Consider the following 12,807-nt stretch of genomic DNA (forward strand, 5'->3'; position numbering starts at 1 on the left):
TTGTAAAGAAGATGAAGCTTCTGAAAAGAGAGCTCAGGAAGCTTAATACACAACACTACAGGAATATAATCACTGAAGCACAAGAGGATAGGGTAGCACTGCATGTTATCCAGGAGCAGCTTAACAAGGACCCTGGTAACCTGATATTGCAATAACAAAAAAAGGAGAAATACCAGAAACTAAGACAATTATCCTACTTAGCGAAGGTGTTTCTGCAGCAAAAAAACAAGGCTAACTAGATTAAACTTGGGGATGACAACACCAGTTACTTTTACTATGTTATAAGGCATAGGAAGCTCAAACAAGCCACAGTTCAACTTAAGAATAACCAAGGCATCTAGCAAACAGAACAAGCAGATATTTTTAGATTGTTTGTTCAATACTATGAGGATATTCTCAGGAAACAATGTGAGAGAAGAGTTAGAGACTTCAGATGATTTCTAAGGAATGGACCTCTACTAACAACTGAGATTCAATTGAATCTACTCAAACCGTTTACTGAAGAGGAGGTTAAGAAGGCAATCTTTAGCATTGACATTAATAAGAGTCCAGGGCCAGATGGTTATGTAAGTGATTTTTTAGAGCAACATAATGTATAGTAGGAAAAGATATAACAGGGCCAGTGTTGGAATTCTTCCAAACTAGCCAACTTCTGAAAAAAAATAAATGCCACCAAACTGCACATATTCTAAAGGTATCAGATCCTGAAAATGCTAGCCAATATAAACCAATTGCATGTTGTAATTTAATCTATAAGGTTATCTCAAAACTTATCTGCTTGAAGCTTAAGGAAGGGGTTAGTCATTTGGTGGTTGAAAATCAAACAGCTTTTATACAGACGAGATCTATGGTGCATAATGTCTTAGTCTGTCATGACCTCTTAAGACACTATAATAGAAAAACTACTCCTAGATACCTCATGAAAATAGACCTTAGGAAAGCATATGACATGGTGAGCTAGGAATTTATAGAAGAGGCACTAATTGGCTATGGGTTTCTAGGAAAAAATTATTTATACTAGTGATGGAGTGTATAACCTCGCCTAAGTATTCCATCATTGTTAATGGAGAAAAAAATAGATACTTTGAGGGTAGAAGAGGACTAAGGCAGGGGGGCCATGTCACCCCTCCTATTTGTTCTAGTCATGAAATACTTGTCAAGAACACTCAAGAGTATGAATGAGCTCCAAGACTTCAAGTTTCCCCCAATGTGCAAACAACTCAAACTCACACACTTGGTATTTGCTGATGATTTAACGATCTTCTGCAAAGGCCAAGAGTAGCGTGTAAAAAGATTTATAGAGGCACTGGATCACTTCACAAAGGTCACTGGCTTGATGGCTAACATGGAAAAATCAAGCACGTTTATTGTAGGGGTAGATGATGACACCAAGAATAAGCTATTGGATATCACTAGATTCACAATAGGAGCCTTCCCTATTAGGTATTTGGGGCTGTCACTTTCTTCAAAAAAATGGAATAAACTGGATTGCCATCAGTTGACTGATAGGATCACTCAGAGAATAAAATATGGCTACTCTAAGAAGTTATCCTATGCTGAGAGACTACAAAGTATTAATACAGTACTCTTCTCCATACATAATTTCTGGTTGACTGTGTTTATACTTCCTCAGAGTGTACTAAAAGAAGTCGACAAGTTATGTGGAGTTGTATAAAAGGAAAGAAGAAGACTCCTTTAATATCCTGGGACAAAATTTGTGTGCCCAAAAAATTTGGAGGACTTAATATCAAGAGTTGTAGACACCGGAATATCGCAGTCGTGGGCAAACTAATATGACAGTTATTAGAGAAACATGACTCCTTATGGGTTAAGTAGGTTCATGATTTATATATGAAGTACGATAGCAGTATATGGACACACAGACCCCCACCCCCCCCCCACCCCCACCCCAACCCCCGGATTGCAGTTGATATTGAAAAAAACTAAACTCTTTGAAAAATGACATGATCACTTGGTACTCAAATGGCAAATATAATCTGAATTCTACTAAGAGGTACTTTATTACAAGAAGCTATATTGCTCTTAAAGGTAACCTTACTAAATGGACAACTACTGACCTGGTGTGGACTGTTATTGCTCAACCAAAGCATCGATTCATTCTGTGGCTAGTTGTACATAATAGGATCTTAATAAAAGATAGACTTAGACAATTGAATATTCCAGTGGATAATAGTGAATGCTGCATATGCAGTACACATACAACAGAAACTCCTACGCATCTATTTGCAGATTGTGCATGGATCAGCACACTTCGCAAGGAACTGGAAAACTGGCTGAGCATCCAATTCCAAGCCGGAGAGGTGAAGAGGGTAATGGAAAGGATCAGAAGAAAGCATTGGAAGCAGGCTGCCAAGGAAACTGTAGCCACTATAGGGGGAGCTATCATCTACCAAACGTGGAGGGTAATGAACTGGGCCATCTTTAAGAAACAAAATGTAAATATTGAGTTAGTTGTAGAACAGATTAAGAAGGAAATTGTGCATAGATTAAAGCTTCTAATACAGACAAGGAAAACCTATAGGAACAATAGACTGATACAAAAAATCATTAGTAACTAGGATTCATATTCCGAGGCCTAACTTCTCACATTAACTTTCCTAGAAGGTGGATGTGTGGTAAAGTGCTCTTTAGGTATATTGTGCACTCATGTTTGTTTGTACGGTAATATTCACGGTTGTTACCAAAAAAAACTTAAATACATCTTGCAGTAGTAATAGGATGAACTCACTAGAGTGAAGTAATCCCTATTATAAAGAAAACACCTATACCTTTATCCAACCCAACATAACGACTTTTTATTTTCCCTCCTTTACATATATCCTTAACCTTCCAAGTTCCATCTATCTTCTATATTTCTTTTTCTCAACAATCATTGGTAAATATTTTAATATGATTTGTGAAAGGATGAAGAACAAGTGTCAAGCAAGTCAACATATTGAATTTATCCATGCAATTCTCCTTATCCACTTAAGCGTAGTATTCTGGTTCGCTACCTAAAATGCCCAAGAAAAGAAATAGGTAAAAATAGCACGGGCTAGCCAGTTTTTGGACTAGTAATTAAAAAATAGTCAGTTTTTGTAAAGTCATTAAAAAATAATCACTATTTTGCTGCAACACGGACCGGTCCAGCATAATATACTGGAGATTGGTGCACCTGTGTATGAACTTCCAGCATATTATGCTGGAACTCCAACACGCGGAAAGTTCCAGCATAAAATATTGAAGATTGGAGCACCTGTGTATGAACTTCCAGCATATTATGCTGGACCGGTATATTATACTGGAACTCCAGTATATTTATACTGGAGTTCAAGTATATTATACTGGAATATTTTCCGGATTTTGAATAGTATTTTCGTTTAGATTTATCTTTACATGAAAAGTGGCTAAATTTCGATTACTTTTGAAACTGTGACTATTTTTCAATTGCCACTTGTAAATCTGGCTATTTTTGAATTTCTCCCGAGAAGCAAGCAATGGTGCAAATCCTTAAAAAAATGATGCAAATCCTAGAATTGGTAATTGGAATAATTCTGATGTGATATGAATGTTGAAATATGCAATGTTTCCAAATCTTATTAAATGTCAATGATCTTTTTCTTCTCTCTTTCCAGTGGGAAAGCCAAAATTTAGAACAAAGACAATGAAAGAATATGATATTTTCACTTTCTTTCTTTCCAAAAAATGGACTAACCCATAAATTTTGTGTCCCCCCGGAGAAAAGGGAGAAATACTTTTTTCGCTTTAATTGGAAGGAGTAAAGTGAGTTGAATAATTGGAAGCCTGGAAATAGCTCACCATTTCAAACCTTTTTTCGTCTCTATCTATCTCTATCTTAGAAAATTTTATCGTCCCAATTTATGCGGCTTGTTCAAATTTTGAGAGTTGAACGAGCTTCTTTTTTTTTTTTTTACAGTAGTAATTTTTTAATATACCTTTTAAATATTTTAAATTGCTAATTATTGTAACTTATAGTACTTTTTACATAATTTATTTAAAAGAACTTAAAGATTCTATGTTCGAACTGATGGCCAAAATTAAAAAATTTGACTCTCGAAATCTAAACAATAACACATAAATTGAGAGTAAGTACATAATAACAACAACAACAACAACAACAATCCAGTAAAATCTCACTAATGGGGTCTGGGGAAGGTAGTGTGTACGCAGACCTTACCCTACCCCGAAGGAGTAGAGAGGCTGTTTCCGAAAGACCCTCGGCTCAAAAAAAAAAAAAAGGACAAAAGGGCAAAAAAGAGACAATATTAGTATCACAACAACAATCATAGGATAAATAAAAACACCATGAAAAGAGTAAGTACATAAGTATTTCCTATTTACATTTACTGGCTTAAAGTACTGAATCTGCCTGCGCATTCAATTATTGAAGAAGAATTAATCCAAATAGTCGTTCACCTAATCTCTAAAACGAAAAATAACTGGAATATACAACAATAACATACTCGGTAGGGGTGTCAATGGATATTTAAAAACCGACTAAACTGACTGAACCGTATCGTACCGAACCGATTTTTAGGCTTCTTTAAATAAAACCATAGGTTTTTATATATATATCTATAACCATACCAATAATTAGGATAGATTTTTTATTTTATAAAAATAAACCAAAAAAATGCCGAACCGTACTGAATAAATTTACATGTAAAAAATAGATTTATATATTAAGTTTAAGAATAATAATGTATTAAAAATTTTCTTGGGCCTTGAAATTGTGAAAACGGTTACAAGCAAACAAGTAATTAAACTCAAAATCTTAATTCTCAGACCTATAATGCTACTCCTATTGAAACTGAATTATTTCCAACATATTCACTAGCAAGACACAAGTTATTGTAGCTATTAGTAGCAAACTACAATGTATTGAATATGTTTCCTTTCATATGATTTAAATTTATCTTTTTGAATATTTAATCTTCTATAAACTTTATTCTTGAGTTCTAACTTGGTTAATATCTTTTCACTCGGTTAATATCTTTGTTTAGTTTCTTTTACGCTGTTGTAGAATAGTTGATGGATCTATACTCTGACCTTTTTTAATATTTTCTTAATTCATCACTCTTTAAAGAGTAAAAATATCTAGAGAGTTTGCTAAGTTCTATAAAAGTAAGTATGTTATTGCATTCTACTTTTACTAGTGACTTTTACATGACATTTAAAAAAAAAAAAATTAACCGAACCATACCGATACCGAAGAGAAACCGATATGATTGGGACGGTTTCGAAAAGTCTAATTTTGGTTATGCATAATAGAATAACAGAAAAATTGGTATGGTACAGATTTTAGAAAATAACCTTCCGAACCGAACCATTGACACCCCTAATACCCAGTGTAGTCCCACAAGTGAGATCTGGGGAGGACAGAGTGTACGCAGACCTTACTGCCTTTAAATCAATATATATCGGCTAAAAAAAGTAATCACCTAATTTGGCAGACTATTGTAACATTCTCATTATTGAAATCCCTAAGCACAAAATGTACAGAACGGGGATGGAGCTAAATTAGACCCTACAGTGTATTATTTCCAATCTAACTAATATTGAGTGGACGCCAACAAAAAGTTGAGAGAACAAGAGGGACAGTATACTTGGCTGTCATACAAACCAGTAGCCAAAAACCAAGAAATTAAACTCATTACTCATATGTTCATCTGTTAATTAGTAATTAAGTACACATTGCAAGAAAAAGGGGGTATGAATCTAGAAAAGTTGGGACCTATTCTAAAATCTCACTGCTGTAAAGGCATTACACAACTGCCCCCAACAGCTATGTATGGGCCTCCAATTATCCATTGCACCTTAAGACCATCTGAATATTTTAGCAGCAAACTGCTGTGAGATTACAATCTTCAAGTAGGCCTAATTACTGATTGCAAAATACTATTGGAAACTTTCTTCAACAGTACAGATGATGGCAACCGGGCAGGCTGTGACATAAGCCAGGAATTTCACTAAGAATATTTAAGATTTAATATATATGAATAACAAGTAATTTTTTACCTATATATGCAGTATAATGTTTTATGTACATAGTACAACTTTTTGATCAAGGGTGTTAAACGCCCTTCTGTCTATGTGGCCTTGCCCCGGATGGGTGCAGGGCAAGGTCAAGGGTGCTCTTATGCATGACAGGATAAAGCGAATTAAAACAATTTTCATAAAATCAGATACAGGATAAAGCGGGTTAAATAAAAATTAACAACTTTTATAGCTTTAAACTCGTCAAATTTAGCTAAACAACAGTAGAAAGAAGAAAAGAAAAATAAAACAAAACTTAGACAGGACCATGCATGTCTATGCAGGGCGAGGCAGGTTAAAAGATAGAGAAGATTGCTCAGCAGGGCCAGGCGGATTAAAACTTTTGCGAGTAAGACTTAAATTGCCTCGTCTGACCTCGCCCTGTTAACTATCTCTATTCCGTAGACATCTTAAAATTGTTTTTCTTCTGTATGCACAATACAATTTTTCGATAAAGAGTATTCAACTAACCACCATTCTGTCTATGTGGCTCCCACATGAGCAGGGCAAGGGAGCTCTTATGTAGGGCAGGATAAGGAGAGCTAAAACAATTTTCTTAAAGTCAAATGCAGGACAAGGCAAGAGGCGGGTTTAATGAAAATTAACAACTTTTACAGCTTTAAACTCATCAAGTTTAGCTAAATAACAGTGAAAAGAAGAAAAGAAAAATAAAACAGAACTCGGACGGGACCATGCATGTCTATGCAGGGCGAGGCGGACAAAAATAGATAAGATTGCTCGGCATGGCAGGGCAAGGCGGATTAAGACTTTTGCGAAGTAAGACTTCAATTGCCTCGTTTGACCTCGCCCTGTTTGCCATTTCTATAATCTATAGGCATCTCATTGCTGTTTTTCTCTTGTATGCAGAAGGTGAAAAAATGCAGAAACAAGCAAGGTCTTTGAATTTTCTAGTTTCCTGGTATCATTTTTTCTTTCAAGAAGTAACTCAACAAGGACAGAATACAAAAATTGTTACAAGTAGATAGGTCCTCTTGGACTACTTTAACATGTTTAGTTTCCACCATAAACTTTTGCAAAATAGACACAATTTCATGCTAAGGGTAAGAAGATTTATACACATTTCATTAGTATTTCATAGACCATTTAACAGTATCCATCTACTTACCAAAAGAAATAGCAAAGGAAGATATTTTACAGCTACAAGTCTCAGCAAAGTCTTCCTTCTCAACACTAACAAAAACTAGAGTAGAGAAATTGTACATATCATATCAAGCAATACTATACATATTTATTTACAAGAAATCAGCACAACTCGTACAGACAGTCATGAGGACATATAATCAGCTAACATTATACTCTCTGTAGTCGGAACGACTGGCAACCTTCATTCTAAGATATATATTGAGTACTATTTTTTACTAATAGGAGCAGACGAACCTTGTTTTGAGAATAAAAGGACAGCCCGGTGCCCTAAGCTCCCCCTATGCGCGGCATTGTTTTGAGAATAACTTCTTTAAAAATCCAGGTGCCTTTGAACTAGATTTCTGCAGTGTAAGGTTAATGGTAGAGCCTCTAGAAATGTCAACATCCGCACCTGAAGATTCTTCATTATTACTAAATTCACCTCTCAACAGTGTCAGTAGCTTCAAAGCCATTGTCTTTCCTCTGCTATTCCCGTTGACAGATATGTTGAAAAGATCAAGGATGATCCCTTCATCCATGGCCAGCCGACAGTATTGAAAGCATTGAGAACACAAAGAAAGAAGAAGAGCCACTGCATGCTCCTGATCCTCACGATTCTCACTGTCGAGTAGTTTCACAACTGAAGCAATGCATCCATCGGCTTCAGCTACAGATGTCGTAGCATCTTCAGTGATGCACAATTTTTTCAGAATGACAAGAGTGTCGCTTGCTAGAGCTGTATCTTCTAGAAAAGGAATCAACTTGGGAATGAATTCTGAAGGTGTAATCAAGGAAACAATTCTGCTATTTTCAGACAAACTACGTAATATTTTGATGGCTGTTTCATTCAATTCTGCATTCTGGGCATCAAGCATCTCTAGAATGGGAGTCAGAGCACCAGAAGCCACAATTTTTTGTGGACAATATTGGTGGCAGGACAATACTTTTAATACGGCAAGGGCTTCTTTAGAAACCTCAGTTTCAAGAAATGATACCAAAAGTGCAAAAGCATCGTCATTCAAATCTGGAAAATTGCTCCTGATACAAAACAACCCATGTAGGATTAGTGTGAGGAAACAAACACAAGATAAAAGAACAATAGAGAAGCCAAAAAGCAAAAGAAAACAACAGATGAGTTGAGCTTGCATCATTAAACATTAAGCAGGACTACTACTTCACATTCTAGTATCATATTTAATTCTAAACCAGCATGCTTCTGAAAGGCCTTAACCATTTTTTTTCTATTAGGGCAGCTCGGCGCACAAAGCATCCCGCATTCACGCAGGGTCCGAGGAAGGGCCGCACCCAAGGGGTGTGATGTAGACAGCCTAACCTAATGCTCTGAAAGGCCTTAACCAATTGGAAATAAATTGTACAAAAAGGCGGTGAACCAACTTGAACCAAATTCATTCGACACTCTAGCAGAGGCATATCAAGGATTTAAATTTTATGGGTTCAGGACTCGGGTAAGAACGACTGAACCCATCACCTTATTTAAGTTTTGGGTTCATAGTTTAATAGTTTCAATAATTCCAATAGATTTTACACATAAATCTAGGTCTAAGCTAAAGGTTATGTGTTAATTTGAACCCACATGTAGACTACTAGATCCAACCCTGCTGGTAAGCCTTACCTTAAAAGGGGTATGAAGTTAGAAACAATTTCACAAAAAATTAACATGAACACACACACCACACACACACACAGCAGAGCGGAGTAAAGGTTTACCTGCATTTCTGCAAAACTGTTGTCAATGTTAGACATCCCATTATTTGTGCATTTAGATCATTGAAATCATGTGCATCTTTCAAAAATCTAACCATTGTTAGAACAAAATCCTCGGATGACATCCAATTGCAAGCTTGATCGTTATGTTTGAAAAAGTTACTAATATCTCCAACCAAGATGCATTGTGACTCCCAAGAAAGTGAACTGAACCCGGTTAAGAGATTCAGGTCCATATCTTGAATGCTTATACCAGATTGAATTTTGTGAATACTGCCATTGCTTTCCCCTGAAACCACATCGAAGTCATTTGGTGTCTTAGCAACAGACACAAGACCAGCATCTGGCGATCCACAAGATAAATTGCTGAATTCTATAGGAAGACGTAAATCATTCACTGAGCTGCTCAAGCTAGCAATTGAATTCAAAGAAGATTTAAATGAGTGAGCCGCTGCCGCCTCCATGCTCGGGTCAGGAACACTGACTCCATGTGTTGCACTCCACCCTGATATTAGGTCCTTCATTGTGTAATTCGGGGTCAAAGACAAGTGGGCCAAATTCCTTTTATTCATTGGACATGTATCGTGACCTTCAGCAAACCATTTCTGAATCCAAAATCTGTCATATGTTTGTCCAGAGGCAATTACGACAGGATCGTGCATTATTCTCAAAGACAAAGGACATTTAAACTCATCCGGTGGTCGAGAGCTCCTCAGTATGTCCACTTGAGCATCGTCAGATCGACATCTCATACGAGATTTTGCTTCACATTGATTTGCATACAGGTAAAAGTCTTCCCGCTGCAGAGAGCCGCTCTCTGTTTGCTGTGTCACAACTGATTTTCCATGCTTACTGAGGATATTCAAAAAAAGCAATAAGATTTTCCTTTTCTCACCGTCCCCAACTCTACCCAGCATCCTTTTTATGGATCTTTTCTCTATTAAAAGAGTCAGTAGAGATGTGATATGAAGCCTCCGCATAGCAACTTGAGTTGCCTCAAAGGCATGTTCTTCCGCTGAATCTGTTGTCACATACTGATGAAGTAATTCCATCACAACCTTCCCTGCCTCCTCTTCAGATGGATCCAAGCTGAATATCGCACCCTTCAGTTCAGCAATCAGTCGCGAAATCTGCAGCCAATATTTTTCATTAAAGTGGATTGCCACAGGACACCAAACAAATATAGTAACCAACCAGGTTTTAAAAAAAACGGGATAAAGAAGGGACAACATGAAATGAAAAAATGACATTTAAACTCACACCATAATCAAAAGCCGAGGGATACACTTGGACCGACAAGTACAAGATGATGGTTCAGAAGTATGACAGATAGTAAACTTATTTATATTTTGTATGATTCAGAGGTAGCTGTTATAATATTTTGGTCTAATTCAAACGCTTATAGCTCCAATTTTGGGAATTATTGCAGGAGAATCGATCAAAAGCAATCTATCTCGACTTGTGCTAACAACGTGTAGTTGTGGTTGTCACAGCTTGCTTTACAGCAGTTCTTTCATCCATAATGACAGTTCCTAAGCATAGATGATTTTCTCAAAGGAATGTATTCAGACTGACCTCTGAAGCCAACGATACTGGAACCATATTTTGCACTTGGCCTAAGCTTTGCTTAAGCAAGTTTCTTGATCTATCACATCGTGAAAGTATGACAGCTCCTGTTAGTGCCTGAAAAAACACAATACAGATTGCTATTCAGTGAATGAAGCCAATAGAGTATCATCAAAGTATGTTCATAAATTTGCGAGATATATTTGACAAAAACAGTTAACACAAAGCTGGTTGGCTTAGCTTGGTCGAGAGTGCGTACCAAGTATAGCTTACTAGATTCACTGCAGTGCTGAATCAGTGTCTTGGTTTTGAAAATTTCAGTGTTCAACAGGCTAAGGGCCTCTAAGCATCGAGGACGGGCTGCTTCAATTTCAGGAAGTAATATCGAAACTCTACTTACTAACTGAATTAGTTCCATGCACATTAGACGATGCACCTGTAGTCATCAAAACCAATCATAAGACAATCGATCTGAGTTTTTTTTTTTTTCAATAATCATGGTGTCCGGGCCAGCTTGTCCGCACCTAGGCTAATTCCACGGGATACCTTCCACCTCGATCGAGTTAATTTAGAATAGGTGGTGTGGAAGTAATGACAAGGAAAGAATACATGAAAACTGAAAGATACATCATTGCATTTAGAAAACTAACGACGTTTCAAAAACAAAAATCCCAACCAACAGAATTTTCTAATAGTTTTTCAGTTCCATTCTTGGAATCTAGACTAGGACTATTCAAATCCAACCATGAACACCTTTTGCACAAAGTCCAATTAATGTAAAAACCTCTTCTTTTAACTCTGTAATTAACCAAGAAAAAGGGTTAATAACCACTTGTACAATTACTTAATGTAAAGATACCAAGACTAATACAAGGTCACAAGCCTAGTCTAGAGTAACACCTCTCATTATACGAACAATAACAACAACAGAAAAACATTTACACCCTCAGTCACAAACAAGTTGGGTTCGGCTATATGAATTCTCACTGCCAGGCCATCTCTTTACACGAACAATCCCATAGAGATGCAGATAAGGAATTAAAGCAAAGAGAGATAGGAGCATAGTATTATATACCTTAATAGCATGATGAGACGGCGGTGTCTCACTTACTTCAGCAACATCAATCCCCATAATAATTTCTGGTCAAAAGAGCAGAATACGGAGTGTCAAATTTAGCATAGGATTAAATATTACTCTCTCTATCCCAATATATATGGAACACTTTCTTTTTTAGTCCTATAAAGAATTGTCATTTCTACGTTAAAAAACAATTTAACTTTAAATTTCTCATATTACCCTTATAAGCCGAGGGTTTATGGAAACGTTCTCTCTACCTTCGAGATAGGGGTAACATTCATATAACAATTGTCGGATTTCACTAGGTTTTTTGTTATTGTTGTTGTATCCTTAATGAGATACTAATTTATAACCACACAAATATCCATGGTTTCTTAGAGGTAATATTTTTAATGAAACATGTGACATCGCAAATCAATTGAAAAACAAACAGATTATAGCAATAACCATTAAAATTTAGAACTTCAAAAGGTTGTAATTTTTTCATAATTACCATGAATAAAGTTAACAAAATTTAAAGAATTCTTACCTATAGGAGAAAATACAGAACCCCTTCTCTGCTTAAGATGAAAAACCAACTTCAATACAGTTTCAGTACTTTATTCAACTGTGCAAAAAGTTCAAAAAACTCTCTTCACAGAACCCAACTCCACATCTCCAAAACTCATAAAATTTCCACCAAAATTTCAAGAATTGCCAGTTCAAAAACACTTCTTTTTCTTAAAAGAAGAAAATTTTCAAGAACCATGCAGTCAGAAACACAGTCATTTGTTAATCTATGGACCCGTATAAATTTTACCAAAATAAACTTTTGGTTTTATTTTTCAAACACATGTTTGGCGATACCTCTAAATTTTGTCGGTTTTGGGCCAAATATTATTTTGTAACGATGTTGCTTCGTCTTCTCGGTCATATAATAGTGTATCATGTAGTTCATTATAAAAATAATAATTTTGTATTAAATTTATTTATGTTCAGGACTATGATTTGCGATAATATAATGAATGTTATTGATAATAGTATTATTGGGTATTTGTGATAGTTTTTAGAACTTGTAGGTATAAATATATATCTCTCTCTCTCTCTCTCTCTCTCTCTCTATATATATATATATATATATATATATATATATATATATATGTGTGTGTGTGTGTGTGTGTGTGTGTATGTATGTATGTTAATATACAAAAATTATACAAATTATATATTTTTTTTCGCTACCATATATAAATAGTTTC

At 35.8% G+C, this 12,807-nt stretch overlaps 1 protein-coding gene across 3 annotated transcripts; it reads right to left on the minus strand.

The window, feature by feature from the left end:
- Positions 1-2,419: 2,419 nt before the first annotated feature.
- On the minus strand, positions 2,420-12,345 carry LOC104093221 (U-box domain-containing protein 5-like). 3 transcript variants are annotated; one of them, XM_070185738.1, is made up of 7 exons: positions 12,099-12,345; positions 11,567-11,631; positions 10,751-10,927; positions 10,501-10,608; positions 8,929-10,055; positions 7,456-8,238; positions 2,420-2,440 (listed from the first exon to the last, which is right to left on the minus strand). In XM_070185738.1, exons 2-6 carry the CDS (start codon positions 11,621-11,623, stop codon positions 7,500-7,502), a joined length of 2,208 nt encoding a protein of 735 aa, XP_070041839.1. In that variant the 5' UTR covers positions 11,624-11,631; positions 12,099-12,345; the 3' UTR covers positions 2,420-2,440; positions 7,456-7,499. The 3 variants fall into 3 exon arrangements, with proteins under 3 accessions (XP_070041839.1, XP_033511258.1, XP_009597246.1); XM_033655367.2 differs by lacking the exon at positions 2,420-2,440 and adding an exon at positions 5,701-5,966; XM_009598951.4 differs by lacking the exon at positions 2,420-2,440 and having other exon boundaries at positions 7,106-8,238.
- Positions 12,346-12,807: the final 462 nt, after the last annotated feature.

The sequence above is a fragment of the Nicotiana tomentosiformis genome, chromosome 9 (assembly GCF_000390325.3).
Source record: "Nicotiana tomentosiformis chromosome 9, ASM39032v3, whole genome shotgun sequence".
Classification (NCBI taxonomy): Eukaryota; Viridiplantae; Streptophyta; class Magnoliopsida; order Solanales; family Solanaceae; genus Nicotiana; species Nicotiana tomentosiformis.